The 24059-nt window shown below is 40.4% G+C and overlaps 1 protein-coding gene across 3 annotated transcripts in view; it reads left to right on the top strand.

The window, feature by feature from the left end:
* Positions 1-24059, top strand: part of RELN (reelin) — a 300039-nt gene that overhangs the window by 133224 nt on the left and 142756 nt on the right. For all 3 annotated transcript variants that reach the window (XM_081927578.1, XM_081927577.1, XM_081927579.1), the window contains 3 exons: positions 12152-12248; positions 14629-14869; positions 23204-23349. In XM_081927578.1, coding sequence (XP_081783704.1) covers positions 12152-12248; positions 14629-14869; positions 23204-23349 — 484 coding nt within the window. The remainder of the gene's footprint in view (positions 1-12151; positions 12249-14628; positions 14870-23203; positions 23350-24059) is intronic.

Raw genomic sequence — 24059 nt, 5'->3', positions numbered from 1 at the left:
AGTACTCCTAATTAAGATATTTAAAGGCAGTACCTTAGGGATCTTTTCAGCAAAAAAATTTAATTGCACAGTTTAGGGCTGAGGAGGAACACACGAGAGTTTTAAAGCTCAGCTGCCATGAAATATTAGCATGGTTCATTAGCCAAAATAGTCTCTGCATCTCACTCATAAAGCCAATGTCCCCCCCATAGCTGTGTCCCTGAACTTCCCCCAAATATGATCATTCATAGCCCATCTGTAGAAGGTGACTCACAATAATAATGGATTTAATGACTGAAGTGAGTATATATGTAGACAGTAGGTACAGTAAGAGGGAAAGGTTCTAAGGGAAGAATTACTTACATGTAAAACTATTTTAATTTTGGAGAGTTAGCAAAGTGTGCAGAGTGTATTTTCTGCATAAGCTGTGTTTTGTAGGGCTGTACGTGAGCTTGGGAACCAAAAAAGTGTTTCATTTTGTATGAGTCAAAGAATTGGAATGTTCAGCTGTGGAATAGCAATCCTACAATCTTTTTCTATTGCCTATTTTCTATTTTGTACATCCTTACAGATATGGTAGCACTCACATTCATAGAAACATAGAATTGTAGAGTTGAAAGGTGTCCTCGAGAGTCATCTACTCCAACCTCTTCTTCAAAAGCTCCAATTAAGGAGAGCCCACCAACTCCCAAGGGAGTCCATTCCACTGTCTAATAGCCCTTACTGTCAGAAAGTCTTTCCTGATGTTTAGTTGGAATCTCCTTTCTTGTATAGTGAATCTATTGGTTCAGGTCCTAGCCTCCAGAGCAGGAGAAAAGAAGCTTGCTCCATCTTCCAGGTGATAGCCTTTTGAAAAAAGGCTGTCGTCTGTCCTCTCAGTCTCCTCTTTTCCAGGCTAAGCATACCCAGCTCCCTCAACCATTCCTCATAAGGCTTTGTTTCCACAGCCCTGATCATCTAGGGAGCCCTCCTGTGTACATGTTCCAACTTGTCAATGTCATTTTTAAACTGTGACACCCAGACTCCAGGTGTGGTCTGACCAAGGCAGAATAGCGTGGTACTATTACTTCCCTTTATCAGGACAATAGACCTCTGTTGACACAGCCTAAAATAGCATTAGCTTTTTTTGCTGCAGCATCATACAATTGACTCGTGTTAAGCTTGGGATCTACTAAGACCCCTAGATCTTTTTTACATGTAATCCAGGTGTCCCTTGTCTTAATTTGGTACAGCTGGTTCTTCCTACCCAAATGTAGAACCTTACATTTGTCTGTATTGAAATTCATTCTGTTAGCTTGGGCCCAGTTCTCCAATCAGTTAAGATCATACTGAATCCCGATTCTGTCTTCTGTAGCATTAGCTACCACTCCCAGTTTGTGTCACCTGCAAATTTGATGAGCATCTCCTCAATTTCTTCAACCAAGTCATTTATAAATGAGTTCAATGGTGCTCGATTCCAAGGGCGTATGATTGCAGCCTTGGACAGTAAATTGAAAGACACATAAAACATATTGTCTAAGCATGTTTGATATATGAATGCTAAATCAGAAGTGGCTTATCTCTTACTGACTCATATGACCATATCCAAAGCAGAGCAGATGCTAGGGTCCTGAGAATCGCTGGTGGGACTCCACAAAAGTGGTCTACAGAAGCTTGATAAAAGCTTCGGTCAACCCCACCACATGCTCCAGTGCTGGGGTTCTTAACCTGCATTCCATGAACTCTTATGGGGTCTATGATTGGCTTCAAGGGGTCCATGAACTGGATGCAAACAAAAAACAAAAAAAGATTTACCCAATACAATAATATAAATTCTTTTGCAAAATTTTGTGTTTATGTGCATTTTTGTGGGTTCATGGCTTTTAGGGATGCGGGTGGCGCTGTGGGTTAAACCACAGAGCCTAGGACTTGCCGATCAGAAGGTCAGCAGTTCGAATCCCCACAACGGGGTGAGCTCCTGTTGCTCAGTCCCTGCTCCTGCCAACCTAGCAGTTCGAAAGCACATCAAAGTACAAGTAGATCAATAGGTACCACTCCGGCGGGAAGGTAAACGGTGTTTCTGTGCGCTGCTCTGGTTCACCAGAAACAGCTTAGTCATGCTGGCCACATGACCCAGAAGCTGTACGCCGGCTCCCTCGGCCAATAAAGTGAGATGAGTGCCACAACCCCAGAGTCGGCCACGACTGGACCTAATGGTCAGGGGTCCCTTTACCTTTACCTAGTCTTCTTATCAGAGTTGTTGTGAAGATAAAAATGGGTAGGAGAACCATGTATGCCATGCCATGTAACAAATTACATACACACACATGTTGTTGTTGTTGTTGTTTAGTCGTTTAGTCGTGTCCGACTCTTCGTGACCCCATGGACCAGAGCACGCCAGGCACTCCTATCTTCCACTGCCTCCCACAGTTTGGCCAGACCCATGTCTGTAGCTTCGAAGACACTATCCAACCATCTCATCCTCTGTCGTCCCCTTCTCCTTGTGCCCTCCATCTTTCCCAACATCAGGGTCTTTTCCAGGGAGTCTTCTCTTCTCATGAGGTGGCCAAAGTATTGGAGCCTCAGCTTCACAATCTGTCCTTCCAGTGAGCACTCAGGGCTGATTTCCTTAAGAATGGATCGGTTTGTTCTTCTTGCAGTCCATGGGACTCTCACTACTGGGAAAACCATAGCTTTTACTATACGGACCTTTGTTGGCAAGGTGATGTCTCTACTTTTTAAGATACACACACATACCCCACAACAACAATTAAGATCATGAATCACCAGCTAACTATTACAGAAATTATTTTTTGTAGCTTTAACTAGAGTATCTGTCAATTTTACACTCCTCTGTGCATTTCTAATCTCTTTATCTTATTAAAAAGTAAGCAGGACTCATTAATTTGTGAATCTGCCCATAATGTGTCAGGCTGTAATGGCTCTAAAGATCCCTCACTTGTGGTTAATTCCTTTAATGCTAAACTATGGCTTAGCATTACATCCAAACCAGACCAATGAAAACATTAGCAAAAAGCTAATTCAACTAAATGTAACTACATTTCTCTATCTGTCGATATGAGTTATTTGATCTTGGATCTCATTTTCAATGGAAAGTATAAGTTTTGTTACGAGGTCTGTTGGCTGGTTCAATACATTGATTGGTTTGAACAAGAACAATTAATAATTGGTTTAACTGAGTCTTCTACTCTTTGTAAGCCATTGAGGCTGATGGGAAGGTGGCTGTCGTCATTGTGGAGGCTGCAGGTTCTCAACAGGCTTAATGCATTTACTGAATTAAAATGTAGAGGCGGGATTATGTAACCTCTTCAAGGGCTGCACACCTCTATAGATTTGCATTGTTTCAGCTTAATTATAGCAATTGTTTATACTAGGTATGAAACTTCTAGAATTTTATTTTAAAGCAGCTAAGCACTTGTTCTTTTAATTATTTTCTCACCAGACTAAATTCAGCCACTTCATTCCCTCATGATATAAAGCCCAGGGTATGGCCTGCGGGTGAATGTTGATATTCATTTTAGAGTTGGCTCATCTTGTAATCTTCTTAAATGAGGGCTCGAAAGGGAGATGTGTTTCCTTCCTGAACAAATATTTCTTCCCTATGACTAAGCTTTTTCCACAGACTCCCACACAAAGACATTCATTCATGCCAAATTCCATAACAGAAAATGGTCCTCCAAGTGCTGTGGCTAATCTACAGCTACTTGTGTGGTAGAGCAACAATGTGGGGTGCAGAATCAAGAATGAAAATCAGCCCAGCATCTGGAGACCAAGGGATAAATTTAGTCTTTTGTCAACATCACTTTGACATTTTTGCCGAGCGCTTGAACAGCCACAAGATTTGCCTGGCATGCCACTTACTGACAGTGGCTCATTGTCTAGGTCTCGGCAGAATGAGATTATGGTGGCGTACCGACTGCTGTGGAAGAAGAGGTAGACTGTTGATAAGGCTGTAAAGCATGCAAAAATCCTTGGGTCAAAGTCGCAGGTGAATAAAAGGATGAGGAGTGCCAACAAGTAATGGAAGGTACAAGACAAAATGAGTAGGTATGTGAGATGGTGTAGCCCAGTGACCTCCCATAATGGCACATAACTCAGACTTAGGAACCGAAGCATGCTATGGCAATGAAAGGCACCAGAGGTCTCAAACCTGGACTTCAGCAGGCAGGCTCCTAAGTAGGCCTGGCAGCACCACCGGGGGTGAGCTCCCTTTGCTCTGTCCCAGCTCTTGCCAACCTAGCAGTTCGAAAGCACACCAGTGCAAGTAGAAGAGCTATAGTCATGCTGGCCACGTGACCACAAGCTGTCTGTGGACAAACGCTGGCTCCCTCAGTCTGAAAGTGAGATGAGCACTGCAACCCCATAGTCACCTTCTACTGGACTTAACCGTCCAGGGGCCCTTTACCTTCCCACCCCCCTTGCTAACTGGCTTAAAGGAGCTGTAGTTCCTTCATCTGACTAGCTCTCCCGGCGGCAACTAAGTAGTGAGCAGCAGGATATGTGTAGTTTGTTTGCTACTGCAAGATCATAGTGTATATGTATACTTTTGCTCTAGCGTGTCTATGCCACTTTGAACATTTAGGAAAAAAAAGTCAAGCAGTGAAGCCTTAAGAAATCTGCATTCCAGTTTAGGATACCAAGTTTTCTAAACTTGGTAGAAGCAGGTGCCATGATTGAATTATTTGTTGTTGTTGTTGTTATAATAAATGCTGCATTATAAACAGATTTTAAAACAATAACTTCACTTGCAACATTACATTGCAACAGCATGGGGATCTCCTCACAAGCTATGGATCTTTTCCAAGGCTCTACCCTACAAAAACGTTCTGACAATCCAGGACATAATTATCATGCGACACTCATATCTTCACTATGGGAAAGGTGAAAACCTTACAGCTGTAGGCCAACTGAGTGAAGATTTCAGACCAGGGAGCTCATACCGTCAGTTCTGGAGGATGACATGAAAATATTTGTGTAATATTGTGTAATATAATGATAGATGATAGATAGATAGATAGATAGATAGATAGATAGATAGATGATAGATAGATAGATGATAGATAGATAGATAGATAGATAGATGATAGATAGATAGATAGATAGATGATAGATAGATAGATGATAGATAGATAGATGATAGATGATAGATATAGATAGATAGATGATGATAGATAGATGATAGATAGATAGATAGATAGATAGATAGATAGATAGATGATAGATAGATAGATAGATAGATAGATAGATAGATAGATGATAGATAGATAGATGATAGATAGATAGATAGATAGATAGATAGATAGATAGATAGATAGATAGATAGATATAGATAGATAGATAGATGAGAGAGAGAGACAGACAGAGAGAGTATGAGAAAAAAGCTCCCAGCTCCATTAATCAGTGAACAACCTCATTCCACAGCAAGTACAATTTTAACGGGGGGGTGGGTGGGTGGGGAGTCAGCAGTGCAATGTGGAAGACAATTTGGTCTGGGTCAGTTTAAACAGCCTGGACTCACACCACCCACTATGCCAGAGGCAGAATATGGGGCCATGCCCTGAATGGTAGTGAGCTAGAATCTGTAGCAATTATAGGTCAGTCTGCAGACTGTTTTCATTCTAAATAGTCACTATTCTCATGGAAAAGGCTCATCAAATATTTATAATTTGGTTCAGATTTTTCACATTGGTATTTAGCAGGAAGAGCCTGCTTTTTAATTTAACCATTTATCCATTTTACAAAACATTTAACATTTAGCCCTTTGTGACATGGGAGGAGAAGGTGAAATCAAAGGCGTAAAAAGGCGTTTTTGTTGTTGAAAAGCTGACCTAGTATTTCTACAGATGGCATTAAAACTTGGGCATTTTGACAAATCTGATTTTTATTGCCTTTGTTGTTGTTTTTTACAAATGTATAAGATATACAAAGCACTTGGATGATAATAATTGTTTATCAATGAATTCATATACTGTCTCAGTTGAAAACAAAATTCCAAACACAACCCTAGAGTTTTGAGGATTGGTACCTATTTGGAAACAATACATGGAATTAATTGTTAATGTGCTAGGAGAGCATGAAACAAACATGCTTTAAGGTCTCTATAAAATGACTAAAATGCCCCATAAAGACTTAGTGCTGCAGCACATAATTTAATAGCATGATGGGACTTGTCCAAGGACTAAAAGTCCCATCAGTTTGAGCTATAGCGCTGAGATGGTTGCTTCAACCTAGCTAACAGCTGCTCTGCACATTTCCTGTTTCGTTCCTTAAGTATCCAAGTAAATGAGAGTAAATAAGAATAGGAAATTACAGCTTTAATTCCCTGAAAGCTCATCCATTCACACCAACTACCTGGCATTAGTAACAGAAGCCATTATCGTAATTAAAACTAGTTACTGAACTAACCAAATAAGCAGAAGCAGCCAACTAACATACATGCACTGATGACATTAGATAGAGTGGGGTTGTACCATATTCTATTTTTATCTCACTATTCAAACAATATGTAGTAGAATGTCTGTAATTTTGAATAGGCATGCTCTTATTTGTCTGATTTCTGTCTGAAGACTTGTTTCTCTTGAAGAGAAGTACAAAGGCAGCTCTTTTCCTTGTTCAGTCCATTGAATCACTTGCAGTGGGTCCTGGGTGATTCTCCAGAGGTTCAGACCACCACAGCCCATGGTAACAAACATAAAATTGCTCTTTTCACAGATGACATCCTGCTTATCTGAGTAAAACACCATTTGATACTGTGAACTGCTGGTAGTATATCTGCCTTTCATAAACACGGCATTGTCAACGGCTAGTCCCTCAGGCACCTACCAACAGAGTCTAATTAAGTGCCTCTGCTTGTTGTCCCAAAGGCATTCAAACACCTGGAAGTATAAAACTCATGTAGTTCAGCTAAGAATCTACTACATATGCAGCCTCTTTTGAGGAGCTCCCTAAGTGGCCATCATTTAATTTTGTACTTGCCTGAATAATCAGTGTAATAGAAATGGATGTATTTCCTGGTTGTTGTCTGGTGTTATTTAACAGTGCGTTTAAGTTGTGTTACTTGAACAGAGTAAGAACCAACTAGATTGGCTGAATGGCAATTTTTCATCAGTGAAGCAGAACCCAAGGCAAACTTAGTAAGTTTCCAGAATAGAATAGCTGTCACCATGAAACTTTAGGCACATCTCTGGGGCCTTTTGCTCTTGTAAAGCCAAGATCTGACCTGGATAGGGAGCAAAGATTCAGTTTATCAAATCAGGGGAATAAGTGAGTGTGACAGCACAGATCTTAGCCTGAACTGTGAGAGGGAGGGGAAGAAAGCAAACGAGCTCACCCACCTCTCCTTCTTTGGTCTCCACCATTGCCACCAAGTAGATATTTTTATTCACTGGTTGCCTCCACTAAACAGCCGTTTAACCTTTGGAATTTACATACTGAACCAGCCAACTCTCTGTAACAGTAGTGTGGTAAGGCAATTAGGCATGGGGTGAATAACAAGGACTCCATGTTAAACCAAAACAAATTTTGCCTTGACTAAAAGTATTTGTATGGCAGCAGTTTAAACACATTCCCTATGATGGTTAACATTTACATGAAACCACTGAGTGGGGTCATCTGGAGTTTTGGAGTATGTTGTGAGCAGCATGCAGGTGAGGCAGTGGAAGTGCTAAACCATCATCTTGCCTCAGTAATGAACTGGATAAGAGCCAACAAACTGAAGCTCAATGCAGATAAGACTGAGGGAACTGTTAGTGGGTGGCTTCCTAGACCAAATAGATGGAAAGTTGCTTGTTCTCCCTCTGAAGGAGTGGGTACATAGTTTGATAGTATTCCTGGATCCATTGCTCTTACTTGATGCTCAAGTGGCCTCGGTGGTGTGGAATGCCTTCTGTCAGCTTTGGCTGATGACATAATTGGAGGATTGCACAGGTATTAATGGGAACACAGAAACTGCCATTCTCATTCCCCCTGGAGCTGCCCTGGAACAGGATTCAAGAGCAGCAGAATGTAACTACTTCTACTTAGGGAGCCAACTTCATGCATTTATTCTGAACATTTTCTTAGGACAGGTACCTTTCTACTATTTAACATAAACCGGTTTAAATAGGAACACCGCTGAAATAAGATAAATCATCATGGTTTAGAGTAGTACCCTCCAGCACCCATCAGCTCCAGCCAACATGGCCATTGGTCAGGAATGATGGGAGTTGTAGTCCAGCAGCATCTGAGGGGCACCACAATGGATAACTGTGTTAGAGTATGGAATTCCTGTGCACTGGCACAGATGACAGCCAGTAAAAATGATTGTTCCAACAGTTGGGTAAAAAATGGCATATAAATTATTTTCTTACTTCATTTGCTTTTTAATACTGTAAAGAGGAAAACAGTTGTGGCATTAAAAATAAACTAGTGGCAGTTGCTAGTCAGTTTATTTTCAAAAGCTTAATTGGAAGTGCAATGTATCCTTGTTTGTGCAACATTAATTAATCACAGCCCTTTTGCCTCTGTAGTCATACAAAGATGTTGGAGCATATTGTACATGTTTGTAAGAGTTTGAAAGTTTATTTTTAACATCATTAGCAATTAAAAAAAAAAATGGTGAAGTACAGGAGAGAAATAAGAAGGTGTTATCACAGATTCTGGTTTCTTTCCTGAAGTATATTTTTAGATCTACAAATAATTGAACTAATTAAGTGGGACATGTTTAACTTCTTTACTTGTGGCACCATTTTCACAACCACCCTAGCCAAAGTTTTCCAAGCTGCCCCATAATTTCCAAAACAGGCACCTTTTTGAACTGTACATATGAGGTAACTGACACATCACAAACAACAGAACATCCCTTGCACCACCATTTACATTGCAGCTGTGACAATATGAGGAACTGCTGAAGCTAACAATTCAATGCATAGTGAAGAGCACAGTGTGGGGAATGTTTTCCATTAAAAGAGACCATTCCACCTTTGCCTTCAGCACCTATGGAAGTTCAGTGCATATAGCGCTTTCACTTTTAAGGACTTCTTGAAAAGAAAACTAAGAAGATGTAGTCCTGCTGATTAATTTATTTCCCTGTGCCTTTGACTTCTCAGTTGTAATTTGAAATTAAAATCTGAACTCAGTACCTAACCCAGTGGCAGTACCTTAATCACTCTACAAACATGATCTTGCTGCAGAGGTTGGGAGGAGATCCTGTTTGCTCACTTTTCCTAATCATTTTTTTAAAAAATAATTTTTTATTAAATTTTCCACCATAATAACACAAACCACAAAGCAAAAAAAAAAGAAAGAAAGAAAGGGGGAAGGGGGGAACAACAAACAAATAGACAATAATAACAAACTTAATTCTTCACAATTCCAACTTTTTAAACATCTTAATTGACTTCCTCAAATCCCTCCCTTCTGAGTTTCCTTGTGATTTAAAAGTAACAGCAGTGGCATAGCGTGGGTTGTCAGCACCCGGGGCAAGGCAAGTAATTTGCACCCCTAACCCGTGGATTTGCACCCCCTAACCCTAACTCCCAGACGTTGTGCCCGGTGCGACCGGCCCCTCCTGCACCCCCCACGCTACGCCACCGAGTAACAGCTTTCCAATATCATTATTAAACTAAAACAATTTCCAATTATAGTCATCTTATTCACTTTTCTCGACATTCTGAATCCCATTTATTTAATTATAACTTAATTTGTCCTAGGCCTATTTGTTTCTTTCAAGTTATTTCTAATTTTTTATATTACAATATTTGCTCAAATAGTCCTTGAATTTCCTCCAGTCCTCTTGAAACTCCTTTCTGGTCGCGGATTCTTCCAGTCAGGTCAGCTAGCTCCGAAAAGTCCATCATCTTCATCTGCCAATCTTCCACTGTTGGTAGTTCTTTTCCTAATCATGGCCTCTTCCTCTAGACCTGTATAACCTGCAGCCAACATAGCCAGTTCGTCCCACCAGATGGGAGCAAGTCACAATTCATGGCTCTTCCTAGTAGGCTGTCCTTGCCTTGCTGAGTCAGAGTCACAAATTGTGCAGGCCCACCTCACTAAGCATTCCCGCAAAAGAAAAATGATGGGAATGCATCTTTGGAGCTAGGTTAACTGCTAATTAAAACTTAATTTTTTAATTGAGGGAAATATTCATGCCTGGTTGTTGTTGTTGTTGTTGTTGTTTAGTCATTTAGTCGTGTCCGACTCTTCGTGACCCCCTGGACCAGAGCACTCCAGGCACTCCTGTCTTCCACTGCCTCCCACAGTTTGGTCAGACTCATGTTTGTAGCTTCGAGAACACTATCCAACCATCTCATCCTCTGCCCTCCCCTTCTCCTTGTGCCCTCAATCTTTCCCAACATCAGGGTCTTTTCCGGGGAGTCTTCTCTTCTCACGAGGTGGCCAAAGTATTGGAGTCTCAGCTTCAGGATCTGTCCTTCCAGTGAGCATTCAGGCCTGATTTCCTTAAGAATGGACACATTTGATCTTCTTGCAGTCCATGGGACTCTCAAGAGTCTCCTCCAGCACCATAATTCAGAAGCATCAATTCTTCGGCGATTAGCCTTCTTTATGGTCCAGCTCTCACTTCCATACATCACTACTGGGAAAATTCATGCCTGGTAGTGCATTGCTAAGCATGTGTGATCCCAGACCTTATGGAACCCTCAGTACGCTACTGCCAAAAGCCCCCACAGCACACAGGACCATGGCCATGACAGAAAAGTATTTTCCCTTCTATTGCCATCACAGTAGCGATGCCACCACCTTTTACCGCCATCCCTGCCAGCCCTTTAGATGGCATTTTAGCAGTGGGCAGGTGAAAGTGCCACTTTTGAGTGGGAGCCAAGCTTCATGGAAGAGTCATCAGCAAGAGTCACTGTGGTTGCTATTTATCCAAATGCTGTGCCCCAGCCTATGGCTCTTTTAATATTACTACCCACCCTATAGATCTACCGTATTTTTCGCTCTATAAGACGCATCAGACCACAAGACGCACCTAGTTTTTGGAGGAGGAAAACAAGGAAAAAATATTCTGAATCTCAGAAGCCAGAACAGCAAGAGGGATCGCTGCGCAGTGAAAGCAGCAATCCCTCTTGCTATTCTGGCTTCTGGGATAGCTGCGCAGCCTGCATTCGCTCCATAAGAGGCACACACACTTCCCCTTACTTCTTAGGAGGGAAAAAGTGAGTCTTATAGAGCAAAAAATACGGTATTTCTTCAGTACACTTTGTGTACTGAACCTCAACCCGTATACTCAGCTGCTAAGTTTATCCCCACATAGAACAGGGTGAAGCAACTTGTTTCAGATAGCACCACAAACATGAGCGGATGGGGAGATAAGTGAAGGGAGAAAATAGCATCTGAATGGTACAGCAATACTTTTCAAAACCCTAATCAGCGAAGGCACCATTTGGATTTGACTTTAGGCAGAAAAATGTCCTGGGCTGGTATTGAATGGCAAAGCCATGAGGAATATATGCCCAGAGTATAACCCTAGAATGTGTTTAAGGGTGACTTTTGTCCCCATTGCATTGGTAGGAACAGAGGTCTGACGGTTTGCTGGGAAGAAAAGGCAAGACATGGCAATCTGTTTCAGCAGTGCACGCTGCGCAAAGGATCTGCATCTCACTGCTGCTGTTCAAGATTTGCTTTTACTTAAATTTTGAGCAAAATGTTCAGATTGTGCATCATTTTTATAGCTCGTAAGACAACCTTAAATTTCAAAGGTAGAATCCACATCCAACACAGAGTTAATTCATTGCATCTAAGCCACAGTACTTCTGCAATAAGGGGCTTGGTTTCCTCTTGAAAAATCTCTTTATGTATATAGCAGCCTTTGAGTGTTTACCTTGGAAAGTGTGGCACATGGCATTTCGCTTTTGCTTTAACATTACTTGTGCGTGCGTTTTGAGTAGGGGGTGTTTAGTAATTTATTATGGCTCCCCTTGGGAAATCTACTGCAGATTATGCTGCACTGCTGTGATTTATCAATTCCACATTATTTCTGACTCAGAGAGCAGACATTATTATGCGTTTTCCTTCAGCAACAGATCACAGCAAATTTAATCATCCATCAAAGAATTTTAAAATATAGAAAATTGATAATGGTGGCGAGTACTCAGTCAGAAGTGAATGTATCAGAGGGGTAATTGATTGCTTGACTGTGTTATAACACTTTTAATTTTATTGCTCTTCACAGGGTCAGGTTCATGTCGCTTTAGTTACTCAGATCCAAATATTATTGTGTCGTACTCCAAGAACAATTCTGCAGATTGGATTCAGCTGGAGAAAATTAGGTTTGTTACAAATATTAGCATTCTTCACTTTCTTGCATTGCTTTAAAATGTGTGATATACTAAAAAAAAGGCCTGCATAGCTCTGGGGTTTAAGTTACAGTACAGGGAACCAGAGTAATGGTTCTGACTGAAAGCATTTGGGGATCGAGGCAAATTCAATCAATATTTCTATTCTTCTATGAAACAAGCTAATTGTGCAGTTTACTGGTAGTATGCAGTGTTTTTTCATGTGATGGTACACACCAGTACAGTGTACTGACATCTTTTGTGTGCTGGCACTAGCAACATTTTTCTCAAGAGATGCATACGGGCTCCTCATTTTTTTACCAAAAGAAAGCACTATTAATGTGACCCATGAACTAGGCTTTGATCAAGGGAGAGGGGACTTCAGAAGGATAGAACCTTCACATGCACATAGCTGACCCCATGTGCATAAACAGGCAATTATTCTGTGAAACATTCTGATTGCAGTTACAGATAGGTAGCCGTGTTGGTCTGCCATAGTCAAAACAAAAAAAATTCCTTCCAGTAGCACCTTAAGGACCAACTAAGTTAGTTCTTGGTATGAGCTTTCGTGTGCATGCACACTTCTTCAGATACACTGAAACAGAAGTTACCAGACCCTTCTATATAGTGAGAAGGTGGGGAGGGGTATTACTCAGAAGGGTGGTGGGAATGGGTGATTGGCAGATAGCTGTGATGAGCCTGTTGACGACTCTTAAGACCTATTCCTGTAAGACCTATTGCAGTCGTTAAGAGTCGTCAACAGGCTCATCACCGCTATCTGCCAATCACCCATTTCCACCACCCTTCTGAGTAATACCCCTCCCCACCTTCTCACTATATAGAAGGGTCTGGTAACTTCTGTTTCAGTGTATCTGAAGAAGTGTGCATGCACACGAAAGCTCATACCAAGAACTAACTTAGTTGGTCTTTAAGGTGCTACTGGAAGGAATTTTTTTTTGTTTATTCTGATTGCAGTAAAGATTCACTGCACAGTTTAGTAGTGTGGCGCCATGAACTAAACTTCAGTCAATGGAAAGGGAGCCCCCGTACCTTGCATATATGTTGTCCACACTTAGGCGTCCTAGATTTCTGCCCAGAGCTGCTGGTTTTGCAGTAATTGTCCTGCTTTCTTACTTGTGATTGGAGTGATAGGCATTTCCAGAATTTTATCTGAGGACTAGGCTAGAGATCCAGGAAGACTGCTGTGATTTGTGACAAAGCTCATACATGGGCTTGGCTATGAACACACCCTGATTCAAGGCAGTGCACCTTACACAAATAATATTTCCTTACTGTATAAGACTATCATGAGGTTTTATTCTCTCTGATGGTTTCTTCCATCAGATTCCCATAGAAAATTATTTTTTTATATATATTGAAGATTAATTATGTTGCAAACTTCACCCATTCTTTCTCCCCAATTTGAAGCCGTGCAGTTGGAAATCCAAAATAATTGAATGGCAAAAATGGAAATTGAAACCTCTGCTGCCATGTTTACCAAGCTCTCTGTTCTCTCAAAGGACAGGGAAGATGTATGGGTTTGGCATTGTCTTTTCAGGGCTGTTTTATTACATTCTGAAAGTACTGGCGGTTTACATTTTAGCACCGCTTTTAATCTCAGCAAGGGCAGTAATTTTCAGCATGGCAGCTAGCTGCTTCAAATAGGACAGAAGACATAAAGCAATATATAGTTTCTTTCAATGGCCTGTCTTGTGATAAAGTTGCATCAACACTTCTTAAAATTACATGTTTTTGAAGGAAAATAGCTTTGGCTACAGCAGCACGAAGAGTTATAAAATGTTTGCTTTCCCTGTAATACATGCTATTATTTAATCTAAAAATCCTGTGAAGCAAATATTGTATTATGGTAAATATTTTATGCATTTCAAGAGTGTAACAGGAAAAATAGATATATATTTTTCTTTTAACTCTTCTTTAGCCACAAAATCTTTGAATGCATCCATTAGCACAATCCATTAGTAGATGTCTCATTGAAATGAATGGCATTTACTGTCCCACCAATGAGACAGTTATTCTCTTGTAGAACTCTAATTCACTTCAATGGAAGATGCACAAGAAGTTGGATAGTGCTTATGGGCACAGTACAGTACAAAAGAAATAGTTGTGCTTTTGCACATTTTCAGTGCATTTCCATGGGACCTGTGCACGCTTGACCATTGTTTCATGTCAATAAGCTAAATACTGGATTATCGTCTTAAACAAGTTTAATGTCAGTACATGGTATAATTTGAGGAAATGCACTTTAATATTACTGACTTGTTCATGAGATGCAACACACTGTAAATGATGGAATTGTTTGATTATAAAGTATAAATAGTTTTAATATATATGTGTGTATCTCAATATCCTACAGAGCTCCTTCCAACGTCAGCACAATCATTCATATTCTATACCTTCCACAAGAAGCCAAAGGAGAAAATATTCAGTTTCAGTGGAAACAAGAATACGTTTATGCTGGCGATGTCTACGAGGCCTGCTGGGCATTGGACAATATTCTGATAATAAATGCAGCCCACAGACAAATTGTTTTGGAAGATAATCTTGATCCTGTGGACACAGGCAACTGGCTGTTTTTCCCTGGAGCCACTATTAAGGTTTGCTAAATTTTGGGTTTAATTTGCTAATGTTTCAGTACATACAATGTTGGATCCCCAGTGCAGCCGGCTGACTAACACACTCTTTTTTTGAATGAGATACAAGAGAAGGGATATATATATATAATATATCCCTCTAATTATTTCATGTTGTCAGATAATTTCCCCGCCCCCATCACAATGCCAAATCTCTTGATATTTTATGTACTGGAGCTATCATGTCAAAGGTCATCCAGCAGAAAATGTCTCGATGGTATCTGTTTAGCAAAACAGTGCTGAAATGAATACCGGTCTTATTCCTTTGTGTTTTGTAGCCATCCTCCCACACCGCATAAGAATAAGGCTGTTAATTACAGTTTTTTCCATTGCATAACCATTTAGTTTTCATCACTCTTCCTGGGATTTTATTTATATTTCCTTGCTTATTTACTTACCTACTAACTCCATTTAACATTTCACTCTTTCAGTAGTGAAGTACAAACAAGGTAGCTAACAAAATAAATTAAAATAGAAAATATAAAACATTGTAATGTAAATCACATTTACAAAGATTAAAACATAGCAAACAACAGCATTCTTTTGGGCGGGGGCATACTAAGTAGTATCCAGCAACAGAGAGAATTAGCATCCCAAAACCTATTTGAAACTTCCAGGGTTTAAAACTACTAGTTGGAAGACTGGGTGAGGCAAGGCCAGGGCAAGGCAGGTAGAGTATGTGTTCCATAACTGCATCACTCCAACTGGAAACATCCTGTCTCTTTAATTCACCCACCTTGCTTCTGCAAGAGGGGGAACACAGAGCAGGGTCTCAGATGTTGGCTGGAGCACACAGGTAGCTTCAGGGGTGCCAACGGGATTTCCTGGGCCCAGTACACTGTATATGGATTGGACCCTCTGCACCCTTCACCAACGCAATCTACTGACAAGAACTGCTGCTTATGACCTTTGGTCCCCACTCTGCACTCAGTTCTCACCTGTTATTTCTAGAAGTTCTCAGCATGCAACAGCACCCACACCTAGTTGAATGGCTTCAACTAGATGGCTAAACCAGGTGAGGGTAGTCAATGGGTCTCAAACCCTTGGTGAGCTAGGGACTTCCCCTGCATGTGAAGAGAGGCACCAGCGGGTTGAGTGGTCGCACTTCAAACCTTGGCTTGTTCTGGTGACCTTAGTTGCAAGGAGCTTGTTCATAGCTTAGCTTATTATTTTATTTTATTTATTATTTATTATATAAACTGTATATACTGCTTGATTATAAGGGGGGGGACCTCAAAACAGTTTGCAAAGATTATGATACGGTACCCATTCCAGCTGTAGCCTTTCATGTTGTGATATATACTTAGTTGTGCATAACCAGGTCTTATCAAGGTTAATAACTGATATTGGTAATATTCTTGGCATATTTGGAGGAAACAGATATGGCCTGTAGTAAAGTGTAGCTAGTGAAGTGAAGTGTAGTAAAGTGTGGTAGTAAATATGGAACTTTTGGGGGTGGGGGATACTTCACAAGCATAGTATATTGCTGTAAGAAGAATTTAAAGTAGTGCAAACTTTTGGAAATATTTAGCATATGAAATTTTGAAAGCCAGTTATAATATTTTTATTTTATTGAACGTATTTCAGTTAAACAAAATAAAAGGAAAAGATCAAAAAGGAAACGAAGAGTGCATTAAAAATACAAAATAAATGAAGAAAGCCAATTATGCTAACCTTGCTTGTTTCTATTTGGTTCAATGCTTTCATAATATCTTTTATTTTTAAAAACCTTTTATTTCACTTTATAATGGCTTTTAGGCACAATGGTTATGTTCTCCCTCTGCTGTCAGAGGCAAAATGCCTCTGGATGACAGTTGCTGGGAATCTCAAGTAGGAAGAGTGGTGTCATAGTTATGCCCTGCTTGGGGCCTTCCTATGGGCGACTGTTTGGCCACTGTGAGACCTGGATGGAGACCTAGGTGGGCCATGATCTGCTCCAACAGGCTCTCCTTCTGCCCCTATTTTACATCCCTTCATTTTCTTTCCATCTCTGGTGAGGCCTATGCAACTATACTGAGATCCCATAGCAGAATATAAATGTAAAGCATGCAGAGCTTAGCTTAGCTTAGTTGAATTGCTCTTGTTTAGCAGTTGCATGCAACTTATGGGTGAAGCTTAACAGCAAAAGTGGGTGAATTAGAGATTAGATATGTACTAAAAGTACCATAAAATGCTTGTCAAAACTCATTTTTTAAAAAACAACAGAATAAAAAGGATACATATGCCAGATAGGATAGTGGATTAGTTTACTAACCTTTCATCTCCCTAAGCCTGCATGTGGTTTTAGAGGATAAATTGTGTTTGTCAATCTAATCCCCATCTGACATTTGGCCACGTTACACCTGGTACAGTATGGAGCTTGGCTCTGGGCATTTAACAGAATTTCATATAGATATTTCACTCCGGCATCTTTTCCTCTAACACTATGGCTTTAAAGGGTATCCTGATCCTGCCCTTTAAACCAGAGCTGGAAGAATCCAGAGAAACTGGGCCTTTAAAGCAGGTATGTCTGAAGCAGCTGCACAGAACACGCCTTGACAAGGATGGGGGCGTGAGAAACAGCTGCTATTTTTAATGTGGTTGAGAAGCACTGGCTGCTGGGAAGGCGGATGGAGTGGGTAGAAACAAGAGAAATATTTGAGAACATAGTGGTGTGTTGTTGTTGTTTTAAAAAATCTATCCCATAATTATTCTGGTTTGTTTACAAAAACGCATCCTCTTGTCAGCAGAAGGTATGGCGCTCAAGGCATGGTCTGCATAGACAACATTTGCACCAGAAGTCTGGAAATAGAGAGAAGTATGGAATTTAATTAGGGCCAACTTATTTGTTCTCGCTGAAAGTGAAAGTGAAGGTAGGGAGGCAAGCAGGCAGAAAGGCATGGCTCACACAAGCCTTAGAAGGCACCAGATCTGGATTCTCACCACACTTACAGTCCACCACGCACACATGCTCTTGCCCAGACTGCTTTTGGAGCTAGAAAGGAGAGTAAAGTTGCATCTCTTGATTACACACCACATTTCAAGATAGTGTGCTCTGTGTTGTGCATGTTCTAGAGGTCATATCTCTTTGTTTCCCAAGCCAAAGACTTAATGCTGTGTTATTCTTAACTTTGTGAAAATTGATCTTAGTTTATTAGGTTGCAATAAGTTATCATTCCTTAATTGCGACAGTCAAATGTTATCAGCGTTATTTTTCTGGTGGGGCTGAGCACATGCAAAGTTTTTTTAAAAGTACTGGGGAAAATAACCTAGAGTAGCTGCAGGAAGAAATAACTTCAGAGACTACAGAGAACCAGTGAGACTCAATTGCTGCAGGACCTGGGAGAGGTCCCAGGCATAGCAGGAACTAGATCTGAATGAAACCCAATTTTTTTTTGGGGGGGGGGCATGTGCAAAAGGGGAATCTTCCCACTTCTTGTCTGCAAATGCTCTCCCTGATTGGTTTGGTTTGTGTGTTTTTGATTTTTAAAGTGTTATTACTTATTAATAATTCATACAAGCAATATAAAAGTTATATTATCACAGTCATCTGAAGAATCTTCTGAGCTGTCCCCCACCCCCCTCAGCCAGGTAAAAACCCAGCAGTAAGCCTGGCTTTGTAGGAAGTGAAATGAGAGGGGGTATTTTCTGGGGGAAATTAACAAGCACAGGGAGGGTTAAACTTTAAAGTTGACTCTCCCTTGCAACTGCTTCCCTGCTGCTCACATAGTAATTCAGTGGGTGATTATCCTTTAGCAAGTTCTCCCTTAGAGTCTGTGTCTGACGGATTTGACACCTCCGAGATTCTGGCTCTAAGTCATTATCAGGGAGATCACAAAAGGTTTCTAATGCTTGAATTTCAATGGTAACCTGCAGTAGGAAATGTACAGTGGAAAATTAACTGTGGTTAATCTTAACTATGGTTAATGGATGTGGGTGGCGTTGTGGTCTAAACCACTGAGCCTAGGACTTGCCTATCGGAAGGTCAGCGGTTCGAATCCCCACAACGGGGTGAGCTCCCATTGTTCGGTCCCTGCTCCTGCCAACCTAGCAGTTCGAAAGCATGTCAAAGTGCATGTAGATAAATAGGTACCACTCCAGCAGGAAGGTAAACAGCATTTCTGTGAGCTGCTCTGGTTTTGCCAGAAGCGGCTTAGTTATGCTGGCCACATGACCTGGAAAAATTGTCTGAGGACAAACATCGGCTGCCTTGGCCAGTAAAGCAAGATGAGCACCGCAACCCCGAGTTGTTCGTGACTGGACTTAACTGTCAGGGGTCCTTTACCTTTACCTTTAATCTTAACTATGGTTAATGGAAGCCACAGTTTAGGGTTTTTGGATGATGCACTAAACTGTAGTTAATCTAAAACAGAGGTGGAAGTTTCCATTCTCCTTATGACCATGCTGAAGACTTTCCATTGAATGTGGTTAAGCCATGTGACAACACACATTTATATGTCAAGCATCTATGTGGAACAGGCATCACACAGATATCTCTTTTTTTAAAAAAAAAAAAGATTTTTATTAAGTTTTCCAAAAGTTATGTAAAAACAAAACAAAACAGTAATAAAAAACAGACAAAGAAAACAAGACAAAAGATAAAAAAACAAGTATAATTTCGTTCCCTTTTTTTCTTATAACTTACTTTCCCGACTTCCCCATACCTCCCCTCTCTGTATTCCAATTTCTGTTTTATTAATTCAGCAAATCCTTTCCCTTAATTTCGTTTAGTTTTTAACCCTTCTTTTCTTACGACTTATCCACTCCGGCTGGAAACCACATAATTTCTAAACCAACGTCATTCTAACATTCATTAATTTTGCAATATTTCTTGAGATAGTCTTTAAATTTCTTCCAATCTTCTTCCGTTGTCTCTCTCCCCTGGTCTCGGAGATATCTCTCTCCCCTGGTCTCACACAGATATCTCAAGTGGCCTCCATGTGATGGTCGTGTATTGGAGTGGGGAAATGACCATTTGTAGCTGTCAGTGTATATAGCTAGTTTTTGTATCTAGGGTTAAATCATATAGAAATCTAGCATGTAAGAAGTGATTAAAATCTTGTTTTACTTCATGCAGAGTAGTTTTTAATCCTAGCTGGGTGTTTCTTTTAATTACGGAAAGAGATTCATCCTGAATCACCTCATACTCAAATCCATGTAACCACTTAATTCTGAATAACAGCAATTAGACTGTTAAGTATGTTACTGTGCATAGGTTTGAGTTTATGATCATTGGATCCTTCCATCAATCTGCTATCAGATTTAAAATCTAAAAATTCCAGTCACTAGCATAACTCATTCCCAGCAAGAAACAATATCTAATTTATGACTCTGCAGACAGTGCCATTTTAATTAATTTTCTCCATCCTAATTTTTCTTTCCTCTCCTCCTCATGTCTAATCTGTTTGCATTGCGTAGACTTTAATTAAAAAACAACAACACACCCTCTCCTCTCTAAGGAGCAATCTGAAGTGGCAAAAATAATCACTTAAAATATTACAGCCGTTTAAAAAAAACTGGCTGCTGTTGAGACAGTGCGGTTTCAGTTTGCCTACAATTGGTAGTTTGCCTTCTGTTTTAAAGTGCCCTTTGCATTTGTATCTAATGCAACCTGCTAGCCAGGCTTGAAAAACAGCAACCTTCTTTTTCCAGCTGGGTGGGCTAAGTGACAACCCCTTAATGGGGGAAATGGATGACTCTCCACTCATGTGAAGGTGCAAGCACGATGGGCAGATTTCTCTCCATCTGCCACCAGCCCTTTGCAAGCTGGCATCGCCCAAATGCCTGATATACTCATTCCAGTGTAACCAGAGTCGCCAAAAAATAAATTGTGAGGCTACAGCTGTCTGAAAGAATCATCATGTCCATTAGGCCACTGAGAGTTATTAGGAAGAGGCGCATCAGTGTTCATCTTTGATTTTTGATTTTTTTAGCCTAATTAAATGTTGGTAGAGGAGACAGCAAATGTTTTGAAAGCCCAGAGGTGAAGTCACTAACTCGGGAGCATCCTGAGGAAGATGCAGCCCACAACTGAAGCTCAAAATCTATTAGACTGAGGAATTTAGCACGGATGTTTCCTGTTGATGCATCTCCAACTGGCAAAGTTGCATCACTTAGTTACACTGTGTTCTGCTTGTCAAGCAATGAGAGACTATCTAGCCAAGGGAAAGAGGTGGGGGAAGAATGGGGCTTATTGATTTACAGTTATAAGCATAAAAGAGCAGGGAAAAGAGACAGAGATTTCAAACCTTAGATGTACTGCACTTTATTCATCTGTAATGAGACTTTTGGCCTGAAAAGGGCAAAGCAGTACATTCTACCAGTTTCACTACCCTTCTTTATTTTGATGAAAATTTAATGTGTACCCTTGGCGCTGTTTCAATTCCTCTGCATTTGTAAGATGGCCCTTTGAGTTGGAAGAACTGTATGATCAGCAGCCTGTTTTGAAGACTACTCTGGGATGCCTCGTGCCCTTGATCAAGTCACTTTGTTTCTGCTCTGTCCTGTACTCCTCTGCCTGTCTAGACACAGTTTTGGTCCCATGGCTGGACCAGTTCGCACAGACATTCAGCCCACGGGCAGCTGCAGTTTTCAGTGATCCTCTGTAAGATGTAAAAGCCATACCACCATACCCTTAACTAATCAAACATTTGCTGATGTCAAACTTAGCGTGGATTGGCTTTTGTTACCCAGTCAGGGCTGCAGCTTTTCAAGTAAGGGTGTGTTCACATTACTGCTTGCTGCAGGTCCATTGTGCTCCCGTCACAGGTTTCATTAAGGCAGGTGACATTAGCCACAATTCATTTGTATCCTGTTGCATTTCAGGAAACATTCCTCTTTAATGCACTTTCCCTCAAACCAACTTCCATCCAATTTGAATACAGAAGCGGCCATTCATTGCACACAGAAAGAAATCAGTGGATGAAGATATCCCCACTCCTGCTCGGATGTGAAGAGCAGTGAGAGAAAGCGACTTGCAAACTCAGCAGGGGAAAACAACATTGCAGCATTTCAAGTCCCCAATGTAAATGAATAAACCTACAGATAAATGTATTTTGTGGTGTACCTCAGCACCCCAGTCCCAATTCCTCAAAAGTAAATGACATAAATCCCCATGGACCTTTTTACTTTTGAGGAATTGGGGCTGGGGTGCTGAGGTACACCACAAAATACATTTATCTGTAGGTTTATTCATTTATCAGATTTTTTTAATTATTTCCTTTATTCTGTCCAACTGGTCAGGGATATTGCTTCCCTTCTTGTTCCAGCGCCTTATTGATGTTGTTAGTCAACTTCAACATGGAAAACAACATAAGGTTGTTTGCAGAAGTCACTAAGGAAAGTCGTGTGAAATTGTCCTTTATCTGTATAATTAAAACAAGTGTATGACGTTTGATTTTTTTGTATTTTCTTTGCTTGTTTGTGTTTTCTTCTGCTTGCATTACATTCCTTTGGCCTACCACAACTAACATTTACAGCAACCCCCTGATCACTACTGATAAAACAGTTCTCAAAACAGGCAAACAAAATTACACAATATTGTCTTTACCTATATCCTGTTCTGTCAGATTTTTCTGAGATTCAAAGCAAACTGATTAATCAACTGTTTCCCGGAGGATTTTCCACCATTGTTTTCCATTTGTGATGTCAACCAGTATATTATCTGCATTTTTCATTCACAAGGAAGGGCTTTTCCTATCTGAATTTGCATGCCCTGCTGGCAAAACTTGGATTTCTTTCTGACTGTATCTCAAATGAGACAGGATTCTTGGTTTGGGAATTAATGTGAATTGAGTATTCAGATACTTAGACAGCTCAAACTTCAGACTGAGGATACAAGTTTCATGCATTGTGCATGTGTAACCTTGACATGGTGTTGCTGTAGCACCATTGAGATGATCATAGCGGCTTAAGAGCAAAACCCAGGTTCACTTCATTGCATTTGTTTAGCATAGAAGGGCATCATGATCTTGTCACCTAGAGCTTGTGGTTTATCATTTTATTTACTGTGCTACAGAACCATTTGTATTTGACATATATATCGATATTAAATGTTACAACTTTTAGCAATGTTGCAGATAAGGAAAAGTATTGTTGGAAGCAGCCCTACAAGTTGACTGAATACTGACAGTAATTTATAAATTATTCAAGATACATACAGAAGAATTAAGTGCACATTTTCTCTTTCTTTCACTTTTTGGTTTCGCTTCTGTAATCAGCCAGTTGCTAAATAATTTAATGGCTTTCTCAGAGTTGTCGAAAGCTGCTGTTACAAAACCGATTTAATACATACCTCCTGCATGCTCCTTTTATCTGCAGCATAGCTGTCAGTCAGATGGGAATGCAATTTATTTCCATGGAACGGAAGGCAGTGAGTTGAATTTTGCCACAACGCGAGATGTCGATCTTTCTACTGAAGATGCCCAGGAACAGTGGGCAGAAGAGTTTGAGAGCCAGCCCAAAGGGTGAGTGTTCACTACCCTACAGAAGTATAAGGACGCATGTGGCGTTACTCTCGGGTTGGGGGAAAAGCAAGAAGCTTTGGCTGAGAAGCACTTTTTCTTGCTTTTGGCAACTAATAATAATAATAATAATAATAATAATAATAATAATAATAATAATAATAATAATAATAATTTATTATTTATACCCCGCCCACCTGGCTGGGCCCCCCCAGCCAGTCTGGGCGGCTTCCATAGAAACCAGGAAACACTAAAATATCATACATTAAAAACTTCCCTGAACAGGGCTGCCTTAAGATGTTTTCTGAATGTCAAGTAGTTGTTTATCGTTTTGACATCTGCTGGGAGGGCGTTCCACAGGGCGGGCGCCACTACCGAAAAGGCCCTCTGCCTTTTATATGGCCCTCTGCCATATGTCTATATTGATAAAATACTGTCAGGAAAGTGCCCCCACCCCCTAAATTTTAGAGATGAATAAGTCAAGAAGGGTCAGTGGCTCCAGAATGATACATTGAGTTTTTTAAAATGTCTCACTTTTCCATGGCAAAATCACTGCTATCGTGAGCAAAACTCTTAACACTCAGTATTAACTGACAGTGAATCTTGAAGAAATCTTGAGATAATTCTGCAACTAAATACCTAGAAAGCATCTCTCATTTTGCAACCCATATACCACTGGAATTATATATGTACTTCATATATTTGTGCTCATT

The sequence above is a fragment of the Podarcis melisellensis genome (genome assembly GCF_964234715.1).
Source record: "Podarcis melisellensis genome assembly, chromosome: 10".
NCBI classification, from domain to species: domain Eukaryota; kingdom Metazoa; phylum Chordata; class Lepidosauria; order Squamata; family Lacertidae; genus Podarcis; species Podarcis melisellensis.
Note: the sequence above shows the minus strand (reverse complement) of the source record. Positions and strands in the feature narration are given on the sequence as shown.